The following is a 20,655-nucleotide window of genomic DNA, read 5'->3' on the forward strand; positions in this document are numbered from 1 at the left end:
GCAGGCAGAGGCAGCAGTGCCTTAAAATGTTACCAAACCCAAGAACACTGCATCCACTATATCTGGTCTTCAACAGTACACAGAACATGGAAATGCAATTATTTTAGTAAATATAAACTGCTAAATAGCTTTTCTCATCAGCGGTATATAGCAGTCTTATGACTTCTGAGTTTCTGGTTAAAGCTTATAGGAGGAATTCTATTTTGACTGTCCTATGAGGCTTCAGGATTCTGACCCTCTGTCTGTACAGTGCTGATTGGCACCCCATGCTGATCACATGCACCCTCCCAAGGGGGGAAAAAAAAAAAAAAAGCTCTGGAAATACACACCAAACTAAGCATGTGCTGCTTGCCCCCAAGGCATTGTACTATCAGGAGATGGATTGGGGACTGTGGAAGAAGGGAAGGATCAGAGAAGACTGAATTAAGAGCGGAGGATTAACCCCCTAGGTTCCACTGTGAGTAGAACAAGCATGCTTTACTGCATATAAAGACTAATTTTACGGTTGTGGGTTTAGTAACACTAACACTCACACTGCAGATATACAGCTATGATGCTCTGGGTCACATTCACATACTCGGAAGTGAGCTGCTTTTTTTTTTAAGTAAGAATGTAAGGTACACACTGCCGACAGTTGCCTGCCTGTTAGTGCATCAATATTGAAGCAAAAAGGTTCGCTATCACAAAACAAGTCTGCCAATAAGGAGTTCAGACATCTTCTGGGGCAGTGACTCAAAAAGAGAGGATCAGCATAAAAGTCAAGCAACTTGAACTGCCATAAAGAGATCAGCAAAAGGCAGCCATATGTTTATTTCAGGAATGGCTTATGTTATGAGCTTTAGAACCTTTTCTTCCAATATTAGGCAAGCCTTGTAGGATATTCCCTGTGTGCCCTTTTTAAAGGAGTCACAATTTGTTAACCTTTACACAGTATGATAGATAAAAATAATTTACAATCATATATGTTAAAGAACTTCTGGGTAGAGAAACAAAGAGAATTTGAGTTGTTAGTTGGGGCAGTTTTGTCACAAACTTGGTAAAATCTCTCACACACACACACACACACACACACACACACATCAATATCAGTACAAGAGTGAAGGAGGCACATGAAGGATCCATACACAACATCTCATTGTATCAATACTAATCTTACTGCATAACCGTTATTTCTTTGCAGATTCTAATCGATAGTTTCAGCTAATATTGAATTGAGCAGTAATTTTAGGGTAGAGTATGGTTATTGTGGGATTTCTCTATAGCAAATACATCATCAGCATCTATGGTAATTTAACTAATAATGAAGGTCTTGGCTTCATAAAGGGGTGGCTAACAGTTGCAGTCTTTGCAAAAATGAAAAAATCCTTTTTTTAATTTACACAAATTGCTGCTTAGCTTAAAACACTGCTCTTCTGATTAACTTCATTGCCAAATCTGAAGTTGACTAAAACAAAGCTTTCCCATCTTATGGTGGACATAGGTCTTAGTGAAAACAATGAATAGTAGGAAATCTGTACATCTTGAACAAGTCATGTGCCATCAACACCCATCAAGATCTGTCTTCCTAATCAGCAGCATGAAAAATGCTGCAATTTAAAGGCGAACTTCATCTTTTTCACCATGTTACACCCATATTTAGGGTATAATAACATGTAAACTGATGCAAATTGGTTATCTCCACAATATCTTTATAAAACATGCTGGGAATTTGGGAAACACTGTTCTGGATCCAGATAAAGAACATCTGAATGTTTGCAAAAGCTGACAAAGATAAAGAGCGTGTGCTTCAACATACCATCACACATCCACACTTACCATTTCCATTAAGCCTTACCCCACTATCAGATAAAATGACGCCCTCCTTTCTCTGCTCCATCATTGAACACATTCACAAAGCTGAGAACTACTTGTGAAAATGGCTTTGTTAGCACTGACCTGAGCATTGCTCTCTTGGTAAATAGAATAGCAATATGCATTAGCCAATGTCCATCCCAAGCATGGCAATAGTTACAGTATGTATAGGTACTTTTGTTAGTGACAGATGTTATTATGCAGTACGGTTTAATCTGATTAATAGGCTGCATATACCATCTAAATGTTAACCATTTCCCAACATCTCAATGGATACCATGCAAGTCACAGAAGCACACTGTTCAATTATTGACACCATTGGTTAGGATAATTATGTTTTTTTTTTTTTAATCTATTGTTCCTCTCTCTCTCCCAGATAAAACGGGACCTCTACATCTTCTACAGAGCAGTCTTCTCCTTTTGACAGATGCGGAGACAGATTAAAAGAAGCTATGAAGGGAAAAAAAGGAGAGAAAAGAGGGCATTATCAAGTGGCAGATAAATGCGCAGTGATTAAAGCTTATCAGCCAAAGAGCATTAACGTTATTAGCATTCAGCAGCAGTAAAGAAAATAGTAGTTAAGGAAAGCAAAAGCCATAAAACTTGACTGAGATACACAAATAGATCAATATACTAACAGCCATCCAACTTCAAGCAGACCTGTATTAAACCTAAACCTGTAAAAAATAGGTAAACAAAAGGTGTCCAAACCCAAAAGGACAAAAATGTAATTATTCAGGTGTATTTAGACCTTACATCTATCAAACTGGTAATCGCAAATAGCGCAAACCAAAGTATAGAAGGTTTCCAAACATTATACCCGTTCATAAACTAAGTACAAAAAAAGGATTAAAAATGAGGTAAATCAAAATGAAAACTTCTCTGAACAAATGAAGAAGTGCATTATCAAACCTTAAAGCGGAGCGTCACCCAAAAGGGGAAGTTCTGCTTTAAGACCTCCTCCCTCTTGATAATGAAATGGCACTTTTGAGAAAGGGGGACATGATTTAGAAGTTGTCTCCCTCCCCCTGCAGCTTTCTGGGACATGTCACAGGTCCCAGAAGACTGCGGGACTATTCACAATGCTGAGCGTGGCTCATGCATACGCATTGGGCACCCGGCGAAGCTGTAACAGCCAGGTGCCCACAGTTCAGATGCTGGAGACTGAAGAATGAAGGTGAAAACGGCTGGGGTGAGCACAGTGCTGGATCGTAGGACAGGTGAGTGGCTGTTTATTAAAATACATTTTTACACAGGAGACTGGAGCTCCTCTTTAAGGGTTTGTTCACACCAGCGCACACACACTAAAACAATCTCATGATGTGCAGGCTGGTGTTCCATGTGTACGAATGGCACCTTTTTCTTTTAACTTCATGGGAATATCACAGATGACATGTGAGCTGTGGTGCATTGTGGAACATTGTAGCATGTCTACATTTTTACACAATGCACTGCACCCCACCTTAAAGGGGAAATTCAGTTTCTGTTTCCCTACAGCACATACTGTAGCTGTTGGCTTTTAAAAAACAAGTACTTACCAGTGGCTGGAGTCTAGTGCTGGTTCTTGCAGCCATCAGCTGAACCACATGGTGCACTGTGAATTATCCTTCAGCCTCCTGCGACACAAGACAAGTCCAAGGAGACTGCGAGAGAGGAGGCATCGGGGCAAGTTGCATCATCCTCGCCTAGTCAAGGATTGCAGAAGTAGGAGCAGGTACTTGCCCCCGAAAAAAACCTGCAACTCAGTTACACGCTGGAGGGGAGGGAGTGAATTAGTGGTACCTCACATTTTGAGTGAAGTTCTGCTTTAAGGCAGCATTACGGTATGTACAAGTCACATAGAAAACAATTATTTCCTGTGTGCCCTTGCCCCCTGGCAGTGACCCTGCATTGATTTGTGCAGAATTTATTCAGTTCTGCATTCATTAATACATTAATTTTAATTTTTTTACTGCAAACACCTGAATCAGACTTTGATAAGCCTCTTGCAATCGCTGTACAGCAAAGCTCAGACTTGGAGAAAGAGAAGCAAAGGAGCCAGCAAGTTGTACTGCGGTGTTCATGTGCTAAAAAGCAGCAAGTGTGAGAGGGAGCAGGGATCACCTGTCTTCTGCTTCTCTTTTTATTGTCTAGTCTCTGACTGGGAGGGGAAGGAGAAGACCAGACCTGTGTTAATGGCAGCAGAAAAAAAAAATGAGGCTGCACTGTATGGCAGAGCTTTGTAAACCTCAGGATTAAACCCACAGAAACACAAATCCTGTGACAGGCAAACCAGCTTATTTTACACAGAATGTCTTTCTTCTGTGTATTTAGCCATTTACAAGTTCAGGTTTAAAGAATAAACTTTTTTGGTTATGCCATAACAATTTACCCACTAAAATCCTTTATCATGAATTGCTTTTTTAAACACTGCTTTTTTTTTTCTTCTCTTCCAGGTCTCTAGCTCATAGGGACCTATAGGGAGTCTCAGATGGACAGTCTACAAGTGAGCTGCTAATGCTGGGCTTTCTAGAAACCCAGAATGCTTTGAAAATAATGCCATGATAGACCATGTATTAAACATTTATTTTTAAAATGAGGCTTTTATACAATAAAATTGTGACATACCTCCACACACTTTTAGAAATTTAACAAAAAACGGGAAATAAACAGACCAAGAATTTTGTGATTGCAAAATGCAGCATGTATGATGACAACACACAGCAGGGTGTCGCGGGCCCCCTGGAGCTGAACGCGGGGTTGATATGGCGACTCCTGCACCCCTTCATGCTACGCCCATGGGCAGAACATTAACAGACAAGGTCATTGCACATAGATAGATTAGGTAATGGTATTGTTGTGTCTATGTTAATAAAAAGATTTAAGTGTTAGAGAATAATGAATTCATTATACATTACTACATTAAAGTTGATGAAAAGTCAATCTCATGTCACCAAATGTATTTTTATTTACTTCAATACAAAACACATAGACCGATAAAAAAAAGGACAAATTGAAGCCATGAAATGACTATAGGACAGAAATGCTTTGGGTGTAACATTTTAGGAAGGTATGGGTCATGTAACATCATCAAAACATTAAATGACTAAACAAACACAAAGGGTTACACCTTACAATAAAGCCTTTAATGTATAACATACTAATATTTAAAATACTCCAGAAATGTAAGGAGAATCCATTTTCCATAGTTCTAGAACAAGCCTGAACGCAATTATATAGTGCAAAGCAGTGATGCATACAAACCAACAAGGATTGGAATTTTTTAGCCTAATCACTCAAACTGAAGACTACATTCTGATTGGTTATCCAAGATCACTACACATCACACCTGTCAAGTGACAACTTAAACAGATCAAACAATCCTTTAAAAGACTTACAGACTGGAAGATTTGGCTGCTTAATGACCAGGTCATTTTTTGCGATACGGCGCTGCGCACATTTAACTGACAATTGCGCAGTCGTGCAACACTGTACCCAAACAAAATTGACATCCTTTTTTCCCTACAAATAGAGCTTTCTTTGGTGGTATTTGCTCACCTCTGCGGTTTTTATTTTTTGCGCTATAAAACAAAAAGAGCGACAATTTTGGGGAAAAAAAAAAAAAAAAAACTATATATTTTTTAAATTTTGCTATAATAAATATCCCCAAAAATGTTTTTAAAAAACAAAATTTCTTCCTCAGTTTAGGCCAATAGATATTCTACATATTTTTGGTAAAAAAAAAAAAATCGCAATAAGCGTATATTAATTGGTTTGCGCAAACGTTATAGTGTATACAAACTATAGGAAATATTTATGGCGTTTTTATTATTTTTTTACTAGTCATGGCGGTGATCTGCGATTTTTAGCAGAACTGCGACATTGCGGTGGACAAATCGGACACTTGACACATTTTTGGGACCATTGACATTTATACAGCGATCAATGCTATAAAAGGGCACTGTTTACTGTGTAAATGTCACTGGCAGGGAAGAAGTTAACACTAGGGGGCGATCAAGGGGTTAAATGTGTGTTCCCCGGGTGTGTTCTAACTGTGAGGGGATAGGACTGAGTAAGAGGAGACATATCATTTGTTCCTACTTAGTAGGAACAAACGATATGTCTCTTCTCTCCTGACAGAACAGGGATTTATGTGTTTACATACACAAATCCCTGTTCCTGCTCTTGTGCACGCGATTGCGCCCGCCGGCCACGCGCATCGGGTTACCCGCCGTGCGGCACGCACGCTTCTGCTATCGCCCTTAAAAGTTACAGACACACCCATACGGCAATTCGCGGGAACAAACCACTATGCCACCGTATATTGGCGTGAGCCGGTCGGCAAGTGATTAAAACCCAACACCAGCCAATACCTTTATTCAATATAGCAGGACAGAGTTAGAACCTCAGGTTTCTACTGCAGTCTGTGTTCTTGTTGGGAAGATTTCGCCTCACTTGGTGTCCAGGTAAAGTGAGGCTAAAAGGTTAGGAAGTGGGGGAAAATTTCTCCAATTGGGACAGACAGCACTGCACAGTAGCCTCACCCCAATTAACACAGAGAAAGGTTATCAAAATGCTACTTTTTATTTTAAATGAGAAAATTGGTCTAGAAAAAGGAATATAATTTACTGATCTATTTGAAGAACAGAAGCCAAGTTTGGAGTCAACTTGTAATATGAGAGTTATAAATAAGATAGGCAGACTAAATAGGCATGTTCATAAGAAAAAATAGCTTCTTTACGATAGAGTTGTAATAAAGCCTGGATTTACCCTCAATGTAGGATGCCATGTTTAGAGTTACATTTTGGGGACAAGCCTGTAAACATTTATCATTTTCAGTAGTAATTTAAAATAAAATAGAAGTTTCTTCTTTTTACATTTTAGGTTTTTTCAAAGCATGGCAAACAGGATGACACACCTTGACTGAAGCTTAATAGGAAGGTTTTGGGTCCTCAGTATTTTTTACAAAACACATCAGATATATATATATATCTATATAGATATATATATAGATATATATATCTATATAGATATATATATATTCTCCTTTTATCAACCATTCTCAGATCTGCAATGAGAAGATGAAACAAGGAATGTTGGTGCTATTTACAACAGCTTAAAGGGACAGTATAGTGTCATTTCAGTGAGTTTATATTTTGGATTCTTATTGCAATCTTTGCCTTAAAGTTATTTGTTAAATAACTTTCACATAAGAATTTTAGATCAGCAAACGCTGCCTTACACCTATGTATTTTAAAACCACGTATGTACATAGAAAAACACCATGTGCCTATTACCAGAAGCAGACTCTGCCTCCTGCTTTTGCAGTGCTATACATCCACCTAATAGAGAAACTTGAGTAAGCCAGCGTTTGCTGATCTAAAATTCTTATGTGAAAGTTATTTAACAAATAACTTTTATGCAGCGTACACACGACCGGACTTTTCGGCATCAAAGGTCCGACGGAACAAATTCGTCGGACAATTCGATCATGTGTGGGCTTCATTGGACCTTTTCTGTCTAAAAATCTGACGGACCTTAGAAATAGAACAAGTTTCAAATCTTTGACGGACTCGATTCCTATTGAAAAATCTGTTCTTCTGTATGCTAGTCCGACGGACCAAAAACTACGCAAGGGCAGCTATTGGCTACTGGCTATAAACTTCCTTATTCTAGTCAGGTCATTTGTCATCACGTTCGAAAGGATCGGACTTTGGTGTGATCGTGTGTAGGCAAGTCTGTTTCCTCGGAACTCCATCGAAAAGTCCTTCGGTGTTCAGTCCGTCGAAAAGTCCTTCGGGGTTCAGTCAGACTAAAAGTCTGCTCCTGTGTACGCGGCATAAGGCAAAGATTGCAATAAGAACCCAAAATATAAACTCACTGAAATGACACTATACTGTCCCTTTAAGCTGTTGTAAATAGCACCAACATTCCTTGTTCCATCTTCCCACTGCAGATCTGGGAATGGTTGATAAAAGGCAACTATATACAATGGTTCTACTTTCTACTTTTGCCCCAGTATTTATAAAAACCTTTTAAAAATGACAAAAAAAGGAAACAATTGTGACAAAAAAAGTAGGTGTAAACTAGCATACTGATTTGATCTTGGATCAAAATGATAAACAGGATATCGATGCTAATTTAGAAAAGGCATCTTCCATCACTGTAGAAGACTACTCAGTGCACAGCCAAGGGTTACTGGAAAGAAAAAAGTGTAAATACTAAGTTAATATGATGTAATCAAACATACAGTAAATAAATCACCAGTACAAAAGAAGGTTTGCATTTTTATTTAAACGTAATCGATAAAGTTCCCAAATGTATCATATATCTTCACATACAGTATATTTACTATTTATGCACTGATAAATGCACTGATGATGCTATTCCTGCTCTTACACACTCATTCAATCTGCAGGATTAAGAGAAACATGCTATAAGAAATAATGTAGCCTGGCCTGCCATTCTTAACCCCTGCTTCCAAAAGTGTCTGTAACGTGAAAAGTATGGGTGCTGCACTTGCTGATCACCCCTTTGCGTTTGTTGTATCCCTAGCTGTTATGCTGATCCTTGGGTTTCAATACTATCCAAATTCCTGACCCAGAACAAGTATAGTGATGGGGCATTTTTTTTGCACCCTTGTTTGTTCAGAAGCATTGAAGCAACTATCATTTTTAAGAAAGAACCAAAAATGGCAGCCCCCATTCTTTTTTGATGACAGAATTGTTTCCTGCCTGTCTTCCGTACTTTGAGTCACTGACCCAGAAGAGGTATGCAGATGTGGTAAGTTAGAGTGAAGTCGGAATTCCTGATCCCTAGATTTATTCCAGGTCAGGAACCTATAGTACTGAAGCCATTACAGCTGCATGACAGCCAAGAAATTTGCATTTTCCAAAAGTAAAGCTCTGCATTGGTATATTCAATGCTGTCTAAGTACAGGCTTCCTTGAAAAAGAAATTTTGGGCAATAAGTGAAATTTAATCATTAAACTACTAAAAAGGTATCCCAGAAACACTGCAGTTCTTGTAAATCTATAAAGCCCACTCATATTACTTAATTCTGAGTTCAATTAAATTAAGTGCAGCCAGATACTAGAGACTTTCTCGTGTGTGTGGTAGGTGGCCCCATTTGTGTGTTGTAGAATTTGTGTTGTGTAACCCCTCCCTCTGCTTGACAATCAACTTCATGTATTGAAAGGATTAAAACTAATGAACCCCCCAGTAAAATATATTGCAGCTTACCATTCCTTGGTAGCTGCATTACTTTTCATTTTTAAGGCAAAGAACATTTTAGAGCAAGTATAGTAAATACTTGACGATCTTCCCAGAAATGCAGTTTCCTTTTTACTTCGTATGAGTTGAAAAGGCGGCAACAACCATATTTCTTTTGTAATCTACTAATCCCCCCCACCCCAGGGAAATGTTTGCGGGCCCCCCCCAACAAGCCAGATGGCCTCCTTACCTCCTCACTCTGACCCCCCCCCAGTTCGAGCCGTGGAGCGCCGCCATGGGTGAGCCAATTCAGTGGCGGCTGATGGGTCTTCTCCAGCCGTGCTCTCTGCTCTCCTCTCTCCGCCTAGGCATCCAATAGGATCACCTGGCATTTTGGCCAACCGGGAAACTGGTCTCATAATCCGCTTCCCAATTGGCCAGGAGGGGATTTGTGTGAGAATAGTAAATATTAATTCGCTGTTGTCACACAACCGGGTGGGCTCGGAGTGCAGTGCTCTGCACCCTGAGCCCACCCTTTTTTGAAGCCTCTTAGAGCCTCCGGCTTTATTCACGTGCCGGTACCCCCCCACCAATGGAATCCATGGTCCGGAGTCCCTGTATGTAGATCAAGGGGCTGGACGCATGGATAGGGGGAGGGGGGGCAGCACCCGTGCTCCCTTTATGGATGGGCTGGGTTTCCTTCATAGATACAAATGCTGTAGCCTGAAAGGTCAAGTAGTGTTTTGTTTGCAGGATTACAGGATTAAAATAAAAAGAAAAAAGCCTAAAAAATTAAATCTAGTGAAGCTGCAATATATTACATTCTTGTTTTCGGGCTTAGATAGACTTCAAAGTATAGAGACATTTGTGTTCTTCTTTTACCAGATATTTAGAAATGACAGCCCTGTTGAGCCAAGTGGTGAAGAGAGGGCCACTTGCAGGTGGAATTTAGACGAATCAGCCAAAATATGAGCAGTGTATGGCAGGCTTTATGCTAAAGCTGACCTTTTACCTGTACAACTTCATTCACACATTTAAGAGATTCATGGTACCTCCATAGACTAAAATTTTGAACGACATTTTGTGTGACTTCCAGGCCAATGTCTCAGTTTTAATAGAACATACATTCTGAAAAACGCATGCGGAGAAGACCAGTTCTGATTTTTCTTAGCTGAGAGGAAATGCAACTATTATATTGTTTGCTCCCAATATCAGCAGAAAGTGTCCATCCGTTTTTCGTCTTCCCTGCTTGAAACTGTGATTGATTGTTGAATTGTAACCTTTAACTTTTAAAGGTAATTGAGCAAATGTTCTGAAAATGACAATTTTCTAATGAAATTCTACACTTGTAAAGGCCAGCCTAATACTGATGTACATTAACCCTAAGGTCCCTTTCACACTTGTGTGACTTGTCCTGTGACTCAGGACTGCAAAGTCACGTGATAAGTCATACCCCATGATTACCAATGAGTACCATTCATATCTGTGCGACTTCAAGTCGCACCGACTTCAAAGTAGTCCCTGTACTACTTTGATCTGACTGATGCGAGTTACATAGGCATTCCCTGAAATTGTGTCGAAATTGCAGCTTTGCAGTCATTGTAGTGTGAAAGGGGCCTTAGGCAGGTTTGATTAAAACTTCAATGCAACATCTTCACCAAAAATTGATACATCAGGCTGCCTTTTCACGAGACACCGTGAAGCCCCCTCCTATAGTAGAAATTTGTCAAGATCCTTTACCACAGGACAAAACAGGGTCACTGATCACCAACATCTCCAGGCATAAGCACCATTACCAGTGGCACACCTAGAGACCAAAAGGTGTGTGTGTCCGTCAGTCCACATCAACTTGCAGGGTGCTCACTGCTAATGAATTGGATTACACTGTGACTGAGACATGCAAATGATTAAGCAGCCAGCAGTGTTGCAGCCGAGTTATCTGTGCTACCTTCTATCTCCTCATTCATATTGTTCTGCCCACCACAGCGGCTTGGTCTCTCACCCGAGTCTGTAGCAACACTGCTGATGAAAGCATGCCCAATCATTGTGCCACATCACGCCCATATCAAGATACACACAGGGGAAGAGAAGCAAGAAAATTCTTAGCTCCTGTAAAGGGATTTTTCTTGGGGAAGGCAGGCAAGATTTTGGTCACATTTTGCCACAATTGCCCATTTTCGGTCTGCCTAATGTCATTATCACCAATATATTGTCTCCATGATATCACAATTGCCCATTTTTGCATATATTGTCACATTTGTTGCCAGCATATTAACACAATTAATTTAGTCCCCTGTAGGCCTGTCATTTTGAAGCCATGCTGCCATTATCCTTAATTTGCCTCAGTACACTATGGGTGCCACTATTAAACCCTGAATTTGATTTAGAGCACCATTATCATTCCCATGTTTGGCCATGGCACACTAAGTGTGCAGCTATTCAAACTTTGGATTGTATCCCCCCCCCAAAAAAAAACATGAGTATAAAACTAATAAAGCAGAAATTTGTATAGGATACTAGGGAAGACATAGCAGGGGAGAGGGGAGGGGAGAGAGGAGAGGGGAATGCAAAAGGGATAATGTTGTACTTGAGTGTTCGGCTCTCTACACAGAGCAAAATGTTTGCTTTCAGATTATTGCAGGAAGATACACAGAAACAGAACTTTGTGGCACCAACTTTATTACTGAAAACCTAACCCTGAGCATGAACAATATTGTAGTCAACAGCCATATAAAATTCTAGCTATGTCCCCTACAACAGACATGGAAAAAAAAATACACAGAATAGATTTTGGTTATCTCCTTGTAATTAAACATGCATATAACAAAACATGCAAATGAAAAATAAGGTGACAATGAATGTATGTTGTAAAAATTCCGCATGCTACGAATTTCATCTTCTACAAGCAGACAGAAACTTGCAGGTTTTCATGCAAAGGAGTGAATTACGATTGACCAGGGGTCAAGGATCATTAAATGATTGATGGAGGGAAACAGTGTGCCAGGAATAAGCATGTTACAGGAAACCAGAACTGTAAATGAGAAATTAAAATAACGATTAATATTTACACAATTATGACTTAGGTATCAGTTAGTGAATGAAATGCCAATTTGGCAAAAGAACAGACATGCAATGGAAAAAAAAAAAATCTCAAACAAGTAAAAAACTAAAAAGAAAAGAAAAAGGCAGAACGTGATGATCAACACATTACTGTCAGAGTCGCAGATCATCCAAGCATTTCATTTGTTTATCCATTTTTTGACATGCACAGCCAATGATCTGCTACAAGGTGGTGTCTCAACTCACTAAGAGCAGCAATGCAGATTTCAGAATACAAGCTCCAATCTCCCCTGTAAAACCTTCTATACCTGCCAAAGCCAATGTGTAGCAGTGAAAGCAGCTGCTAGGGGGTACAAACGGCTCAATGTGAAAAAACACCCTCCAACTGTAAATCCTATATATTACTAAAGGCTTTTTTTTTTTTTTTTTGCACAATCTGGTTACAGAAGCAGAAAGTCATAGGAATGTGTCTGCCCCTCTTCTCTACCCCAAGGTTTCCAATCAATTTGATTAAATGCATCCTTCTAGTATTGCTTTCATAACGTATGGTGGATAACAGATCCAACCCACAGAATGCTGGAAAGGTTTTAATGCACTGTGATTTACATAATGCAGTGTAAATGGCTTTGTATTGCATATTCCTAGAATTTTTCCATTCCAAAATATGAATGTGAAGATATAATGGTGTGAACAGATGAGGCTTTGTGAAGATAGCTAAAGTCCTTTTTAAGGAATTTTACAGAAGAAACCCGTTGTGTCCCCCACCCACTCCCTCACATCCCATACCCCCTCTGATCAAAAGGTGATGTAGCTAATTTGCTGGCCAATTTTGTCCAATGTCTTTCCAAGGCTGGGAAGGGTTATACTAGAAAACACAAAAGATCTTGCTGATGCAATAGTCTCAGAAGCTCAGTAAAGTAGATGTAAGCCCCAGTTGAATGACATTTAGAAGCATATTTATAACATAGCGAATGTGACATGTACTGCAGGCAAATCAGTAATTTGAACCACATTCACCAGAAGATACACATGGACTAAATGTTTAGTGAAGGCCACACTTACTGCTTTATACAGTGCCTTGAAAACGTATTCATACCCCTTAAAATGTTTCACATTTGGTCATGTTATCCTATAAAAAAATATGAGCTTTGAACATCTCAGGGAGCACTGTTCAATCCATCACCTGAAAATGGAAAGAATATGGCACAACTGCAAACCTACCAAGACATGGCCCTCCACCTAAACTGACAGGCCAGGCAAGGATAGCATTAATCAGAGAAGCAGCCAAGAGGCCCATGGTAACCCTGGGAGGAGCTTCAGAGATCCACAGCTCAGGTGGGAGAATCTGTCCACAGGACATCTATTAAATTGTCCACTCCACAAATCTGGCCTTGGAAGAGTGGCAAGAAGAAAGCCATTGTTGAAAGAAAGCCATAAAAAGTCGCTTTTGTAGTTTGCGATAAGCCATGTGGGGGACACAGCAAACATGTGGAAGAAGGTGCCCTGGTCAGATGAGACCAAAATTGAACTTTTTGGCCTAAAAGGAAAAACGCTATGTGTGGCAGAAAACTAACACTATAAGACAGAAGAGAGAGGCGCCTCAAAGTGCAGAATTAGTAGCTGTTTATTTCCCCAAACAAGATTAAAAACGCTTACAAAATCTGGCGAATTAAAAAGCGTGTAGTCATTGATAATGCAAATGGTCCTGCAGGCGAATGGGTCCCCGGCATGTAAAGACTCACAATTGTGTCCTGTGCTGTACCAAAAACATAGAGCTACCGGTAAGCTGATGAATGGGTACACACTGCGAGTTCATGATGGACGGAGATCCCGGAAGTGATGTCAGCAGTGAGAGACGGGAGCCAGCATGAACTGGATGTAGTCATGCTGGCTCCGGTCTCTCACTGCTGACATCACTTCCGGGATCTCCGTCCATCATGAACTCGCAGTGTGTACCCATTCATCAGCTTACCGGTAGCTCTATGTTTCTGGTAAAGCACAGGACACAATTGTGAGTCTTTACATGCCGGGGACCCATCCGCCTGCAGGACCATTTGCATTATCAATGACTACATGCTTTTTAATTCGCCAGATTTTGTAAGTGTTTTTAATCTTATTTGGGGAAATAAACAGCTACTAATTCTGCACTTAGAGGCACCTCTCTCTTCTGTCTTATTTTGTTTCAGAGTTTTCTCCTCTTTTCTGAGTGCAGCTCTCAGTGTTGGATATATATCATTGGACCCTTGCCTCTCTAGAGATACTGTCTGCTTGGTCCTCATGCTCAGAGCACCCTTATACACATACCCAGAAAACTAACACTGCACATCACTCTGAACACACCATCCCCACTGTGAAACATGGTGGTGGCAGCATCATGTTGTAGGGATGCTTTTCTTCAGCAGGGACAGGGAAGTTGGTCAGAGTTCATGGGAAGATAGATGGAACCAAATACAGGGCAATCTTAGAGAAAACCCAGCCTTTAGACTGGGGTGGAGGTTCACCTTCCAGCAGGACAACAACCCTAAACATACAGCCAGAGCTACAATGGAATGGTTTGGATCAAAGCATATTCATGTGTTAGAATGGCCTGGTCAAAGTCCAGACCTAAATCCAATTAAGAATCTGTGGCAGGACTTGAAAATTGCTGTTCAGACACATCCAATCTGACAGAGCTTGAGCTATTTTGCAAAGGAGAATGGGCAAAAATGTCACTCCTATTTTTTTTATTATTGGTTACATTTTAGTGCTCTGATCTACTGCTGCCTCTTTGAAGTCACATCCTGTCTACACATGTGCTTCAGTGGCAGCTGCACTGCATTTCTCAGAGCAGAATTCTAAATAGTGAAAATGCACATCAGATGAAAGGGTTCTGAATGATTGAATCTCTGAGTGTTTGGCTAGCTTGATTAACGCTAAATTAGATCTTTGGGCTGTACAAGTTATGACAGAGTCCTGAAATATATCACTAAACACATAGCAAAATTGTAGATCTGAAAACATTGATGCCATTCTGTCTATACATACACTCTGGTGGCAGCTGCATGGCATTTCTCAGGGCAGGTTTCCAGATGGTGACAACAGTGGACCGTGCTGCATAATATGTGCTGAAACTGCCACTTTAGCGTCCATCAAAATCCTGTGTGACATAGCAGATGAACGATTGGGAAACAGAGATAGAGGGATTGTCACTCTAACAGCAAGTATCTGAACAAGGCCCTTCATGGCAGGATCACCGGGTATAACATTTAGTAGTCTTTTGACATTACATTAACAAAATTAACTTCTATGAAATTTTAGTGATTGGGTTTGCATACATTTTCATGGCTTACTCCATATAGCTGAAGAATGGGGGGAATGAGCTATAGTAATAGTGTGCAGGAGTTTGTACATCACTGTTGTCCACCTTCTAAGTGCAAGTAGAAGAATTTTTCAACAAATGCTGCCATATCAATCAATAATTATTACACTGCTGCAGAACAGGTGTACAGCTCCCTATAGAACTATTACATAATAAACTCATGGAAAATATTTAAAACTGCCAAACCGGTTCCTAGACTATTGTGGCAATTGAAAAAAAAAAAATTATCCCAGGTACCCATATCAATTAGCACAAACTCAGGATTTTAAAAATGTATTCTGAAAACTGCACTGTAGAGTACCTTTTTTTTTTTTTTTTTAATTTGCCTTTTTTTTTTTTTTCCAGGGCTGTTTACAGCAATAATCTTTTATGCAAATCATTTACAAAAAACAAAAACAAAATACACTGCTACCACAGCTTAAGCTCCCTGGCACAAATGAAAATAAAGAAGCAACAATGTATGCGTAACACTGTCGGTTACATGTATAAAAATTATTATTGTTGTAGTAGTACAGTCGGATTGGTTACTCCTGCAGCCATTTGTATTACAACTCACATTCTGACTCCACTTATTTCCTGCTACAGCAACACATGCAGTCCAGGCACAATACTAACAGAAAAACTGCTAGGAAGAGACGTGAGCTAATCACAAAAGCAGAAAAGTTATGTTTTAGAGGAATGTTGTGCAGACCAAAATAATACATAAATTACCCCTATATATATATATAGGAACCATGCTTAATTTTTCCAGTTTTGTGAAATTGTAGGAGTCTGCAGAATGCACTGGACAAGTTGTCTTTATTAACACTGAACTACAAAAAAAAAAAACAAAACAAAAAAAAAAAAAAGGCTTGCGTAGAAACTTTACAGGCATGTGCAAACAAGTGTATAAAGAAAAAAATTCCCTGTGAAAATTTGCAAAGCTCAAGGAGAACTGGCTCAGCAGAACAGACATTTAGCAATTTCCTATACTGTTCCAGCTTTAATTTTTAAATTCACAGAAATGCCTAGTTCTTAAAGTTCCTTCCTCCTGTTTCCTTGCACAATAGCGGAGTGTTCTCCTGTAGGCATTTAAGGGAAGCTTTATAGTGGCTTATACAGAGTGTCACTATAGCTTTCTCACAAAGACAATTGCTGGGGAAAAAATGTACATAGCAGTGGTTAGGGCAGAAGTCCATTTACTTAATGCAAGCAAAAAAATAGACAATACTAAAAAAAAAATTTAAAAAAATAAAAGTCAGGCAGAATTTTAAATTCCATCAGTACCTAGTGTTTAGTATAAAAATTACCAACTGAGATGGTTTGTGGTGAAATATACAAGCGTAAAAGTTAGCAAATACAACAAGGATTAACACGTGCAACTAAATACGTTGCTTTGGTTATCAATGAGAGTCAAAATGTTTTGCATTGACTCAATTTTTACAATGTTTAACAGATGATTAAGGCTCACATTATCATGGCCCTGTGAACCACATTTTGCACAGACATGGCAGCTCATTCATTTGAAAAAAAGGAAAGGCAAAAAAGGCAGAAATCACAGCCTGCATGGGAACTGCAAGTGCAGTATGGGAGCGATTTCCAGTGTGTGCGGTGTGCCATTAGAACTACTGGCACACGCACGCATCTCCTGTATTTCACTGTGCGGGTGATTGTGGCTGCAGGAACAGGTGTGGACCCGCAGTGGTAACCACCCACACAAGTGTGAACCTAGACTTCTACAAGATTTAAAAAAAAAAAACACTTCATAAAGTGTTCTAAAGCAGTATGTGAATTTGCCTGATATGAACATAATTGTGAAAATGCACATCAGATGTAAGGTTTTTGAATGATTGAATCCCTGCGTGTTTGGCTAGCTAGATTAGCTGTAAGTTAGATATTTGAGCTGCGAGGGTCCTGAAATAGATCACTAAACAGGTGATAAAAGTAGCAAAGCATGATAATATAATAATGCAAAGCAACTCATTTAACTAGATATATATACACTCCAGTGACAGATGCATTGCAGTTCTCAGGCCAGATTTCTGGATGGTGACAACAGTGGACCACGCCTGCAAAACATGCGATACAACTGCCCTTTTAGTCTCATCTAGTCAATAGACCATTATTTCAAAAAAAAAAAAAAAAATAATAATAATAGTCTATGGACCACAAAAAAAGAAAAAGAAAATAAAAAAATAAAAAGACTGAGAAATAGGTTTCACAAAAATATGCTGTGTACGCACTGTGGGTTCTTTTCATCGTTTTTTTTTTTTTTTTAGACATTCTAAAAACTGTCCTCTGAAAGGGGTTGTAAAAGGTAAAAAAGTTTTTTCACCTTAATGCATTCTATGCATTAAGGTGAAAAAACATCTGACAATATCGCCCCCCCCCCCCCCAGCCCCTCCGTTTTATTTACCTAACCCCTCGAAAGTCCCGTGCTCGCTCCCGCTCTTCGCCACTTAGCCTGGCCGATGATTGGCTAGAGTGGATGGATTGAAAGCAGCGCAGCCATTGGCTCGTGCTTCTGTCAATCACATCCAATGACGCGGCGCGCCGGAGGCGGGGCCGAGTGATACATTGAGCGGCTATGGCCTCCGGCTGTATCACGGGAGCGCGCCCGCAAGCACTCAACACCATGCGAGGGAGCTCGCATGAAAGTGTTGAGTCCTTGCGGGGGGGAGCCAAGACAGCCGCCGAGAGACCCCAGAGGACGAGGTTCGGGGCCACTCTGTGCAAAACGAGCTGCACAGGGGAGGCAAGTATAACATGTTTGTTATTTAAAAAAAAAAAAAATAGCTTTAGTGATCCTTTAGTGATAAGCTATCTTAAGTATGTTTCTTAATAGAAAAAAATGTACATTTTTATATGCAGAACAGCTATAGGCGTGGCATCAAGTGGATGCTCCGTTTTGACCTGAAGACTTTGGACACTGGTCACTCTTTTTATGAAATTTTTTGCTAGATTTACCAAGCAGATGACCTCACGCCACAATCAACATATAGATAGAGACGTGTCAGCACAGCTCAAAAGTTAACTGAAGCACAATATACAGTATATCTGATTCAATACAATTTGCCCTCATCTCTGACTACTGTATTATGCTAATCAAAAGGGGTAAATTGGTGGCTGAGGAGTTAAGTGATGAAGCTCACCAACACATTATGAACCTCCATAAAGAAGGCTATAAACCACTTCAGCCCCAGAAGGTTTTACCTCCCTAATGACCAGACCATTTTTTTTTGCGATACGGCAATGCGTTAGAATAACTAACAATTGCGCGGTTGTGCGATGCTGTACCCAAATAAAATTGAAGTCCTTTTTGCCCCACAAATAGAGCTTTCTTTTGGTGGCATTTGATCACCTCTGCGGTTTTTATTTTTTGTGCTATAAAGAAAAAAAGAGCAACAATTTAAAAAAAAAATCTATATTTTTTACTTTCTGCTATACAACATATCCAATAATAAAAAAAAAAAGTTAAAAAAAAGAAAAATCTAATTTCTTCATCAATTTAGGCCACTATGTATTCAGCTACATATTTTTGGTAAAACAAAAAAATCCCAATAAGTATGTATTAATTGGTTTGCGCAAAAGTTTTGTGGGGGTTGCTCTGACTGGATGAAGACAGATCGGTGTTCCTGCTTAGCAGATGCACAAGATCTCCATCTTCTTCCCTGCCAAAAAAGCGATCTGCCTTTCAGGCAGATCGCCGTTCTGCCTCTCTGGGGAACGATCGTGGGTCGCTGGCGGACATCGGGTCCGCCGGATCCACAGATTAGCATCCTCTGTGTCCAATGGGATGCACAGCACCCAGTGGCTATTGCACAAAATGACACACAGGTACGCGATTTATAATAGAGCCAACCTGCCACAGTAAATATGCGGTAGGCAAGTGGTAAATAAGAACAGGAAAGTTCTAACAGACAATCAGTTTTTCCTGTTCCTGCTGCTAGAAAATGGACTGAAGTGGTTTACCATTAAAGATGAAATACAGTTTTGTGAACACCTAGCTCTTTTAAAGAAGAAAAACCTCCACTAAAGTTTTTACCCAAAACATGGCTCAGTCCAAGGGAATTCCTTTTTAATCCATCTCTTGATCACAAGCATATTACTGTGTTAACACAACATTAATTAAGTAAACATTTATGAGCAATAGCAGCATGTCATTTTTTATTAGGAGTTACAGCTTGGTTGTACAAAGTGGTTATACACATTGCCATCTTCAGTCAAGTTTGTCCTACATACAAAGCCTGAGTAGTTCTAACATGTTAATCGCTTACCAAAGCCATGCGCCCATGCAGCAAACAGCAGTTAACTGTAAAAACAGCACAGAGGTAACAACGAATGGGAGAATGAAATGTTAATAGGAAAAACAGAATAGTGAAATAAATGAAAACAGAACAAAAGAATGACAAATGAGCAAACCTGAGAAAAAAAAAAAAAAAAATCATCATATGTGGGAGTGCAGTAGATTTTGCCTCTTTCCTATTGTCATACAACTGACATTTAATGATTCCCTTGTTATGTTGCGAGCTTGACATTAGTGCCAATTACAGACTAGCGTGATCTGTACCACATCTGTGACCATAGCACTTTGACAGGTGCATGGAAAAAACACCATATTATTTCCCTTCTCCGTGCAAAATATACTGTACAGTATATTGGATGAAAGAGATGGGGCTAGGTATAGTTGACAATTATACACAGAAGATGTGAAGTCATCCACTATTTGTCCATTGAGATTTCTTTCTTCAGCTGTTGGAATTCACAGCCACTACAGTGGACCATGAAAACTGCTCATTAAAAGTGAATTCAACCTTCTAAAGAGTAGCTGTGTAGCATCTTCCTTTACCATAGGAGGAGACCACCTCCACATTTACCCATATAACCCATTCTCTAAAACACACACAATTTTTGCTGCACACCCCGGAATGCTTTTCTCTGCTGCCTGCCCCATTTCTAAATCGTCAGAAAGTTTCCCACATACCCTAAAAGATATGCTTTCATTTAAATTTTAAAAAATACCTGTTGATCCTGCAACTGAATTCCACTTTATGCTGCTTCCTGTGATGGGAAAACAATGCTGTACTACCCCTAAATTCAGAGCAGCATTGCCACCCTCATGCAGGCTGTGCCTGCTTGCACTATGGTAGTATAATGCCCCGTACACATGGTCGGATTTTCCGACAGAAAATGTTCGATGGGAGCTTGTTGTTGGAA

At 39.7% G+C, this 20,655-nt stretch overlaps 1 protein-coding gene across 5 annotated transcripts in view; it reads right to left on the reverse strand.

Moving 5' to 3' along the window:
* Positions 1–651: 651 nt before the first annotated feature.
* Positions 652–20,655, reverse strand: part of SEPTIN6 (septin 6) — an 81,517-nt gene continuing 61,513 nt past the window's right edge. Inside the window, exons 10-11 of one of the 5 annotated variants that reach the window (XM_073599331.1) lie at positions 19,716–19,750; positions 652–2,301 (exon numbers count right to left, since the gene is read on the reverse strand). In XM_073599331.1, the coding sequence (XP_073455432.1) occupies positions 19,747–19,750 (4 nt within the window). In that variant the 3' untranslated portion in view covers positions 652–2,301; positions 19,716–19,746. Of the gene's footprint in view, positions 2,302–7,768; positions 8,029–11,703; positions 12,073–19,715; positions 19,751–20,655 lie in introns of those variants that run through there. The other 4 variants (XM_073599330.1, XM_073599329.1, XM_073599327.1 and 1 more) reach the window with 4 other exon arrangements.

Source organism: Aquarana catesbeiana, linkage group LG09, assembly GCF_042186555.1.
Source record: "Aquarana catesbeiana isolate 2022-GZ linkage group LG09, ASM4218655v1, whole genome shotgun sequence".
In the NCBI taxonomy this organism is placed as follows: Eukaryota; Metazoa; Chordata; class Amphibia; order Anura; family Ranidae; genus Aquarana; species Aquarana catesbeiana.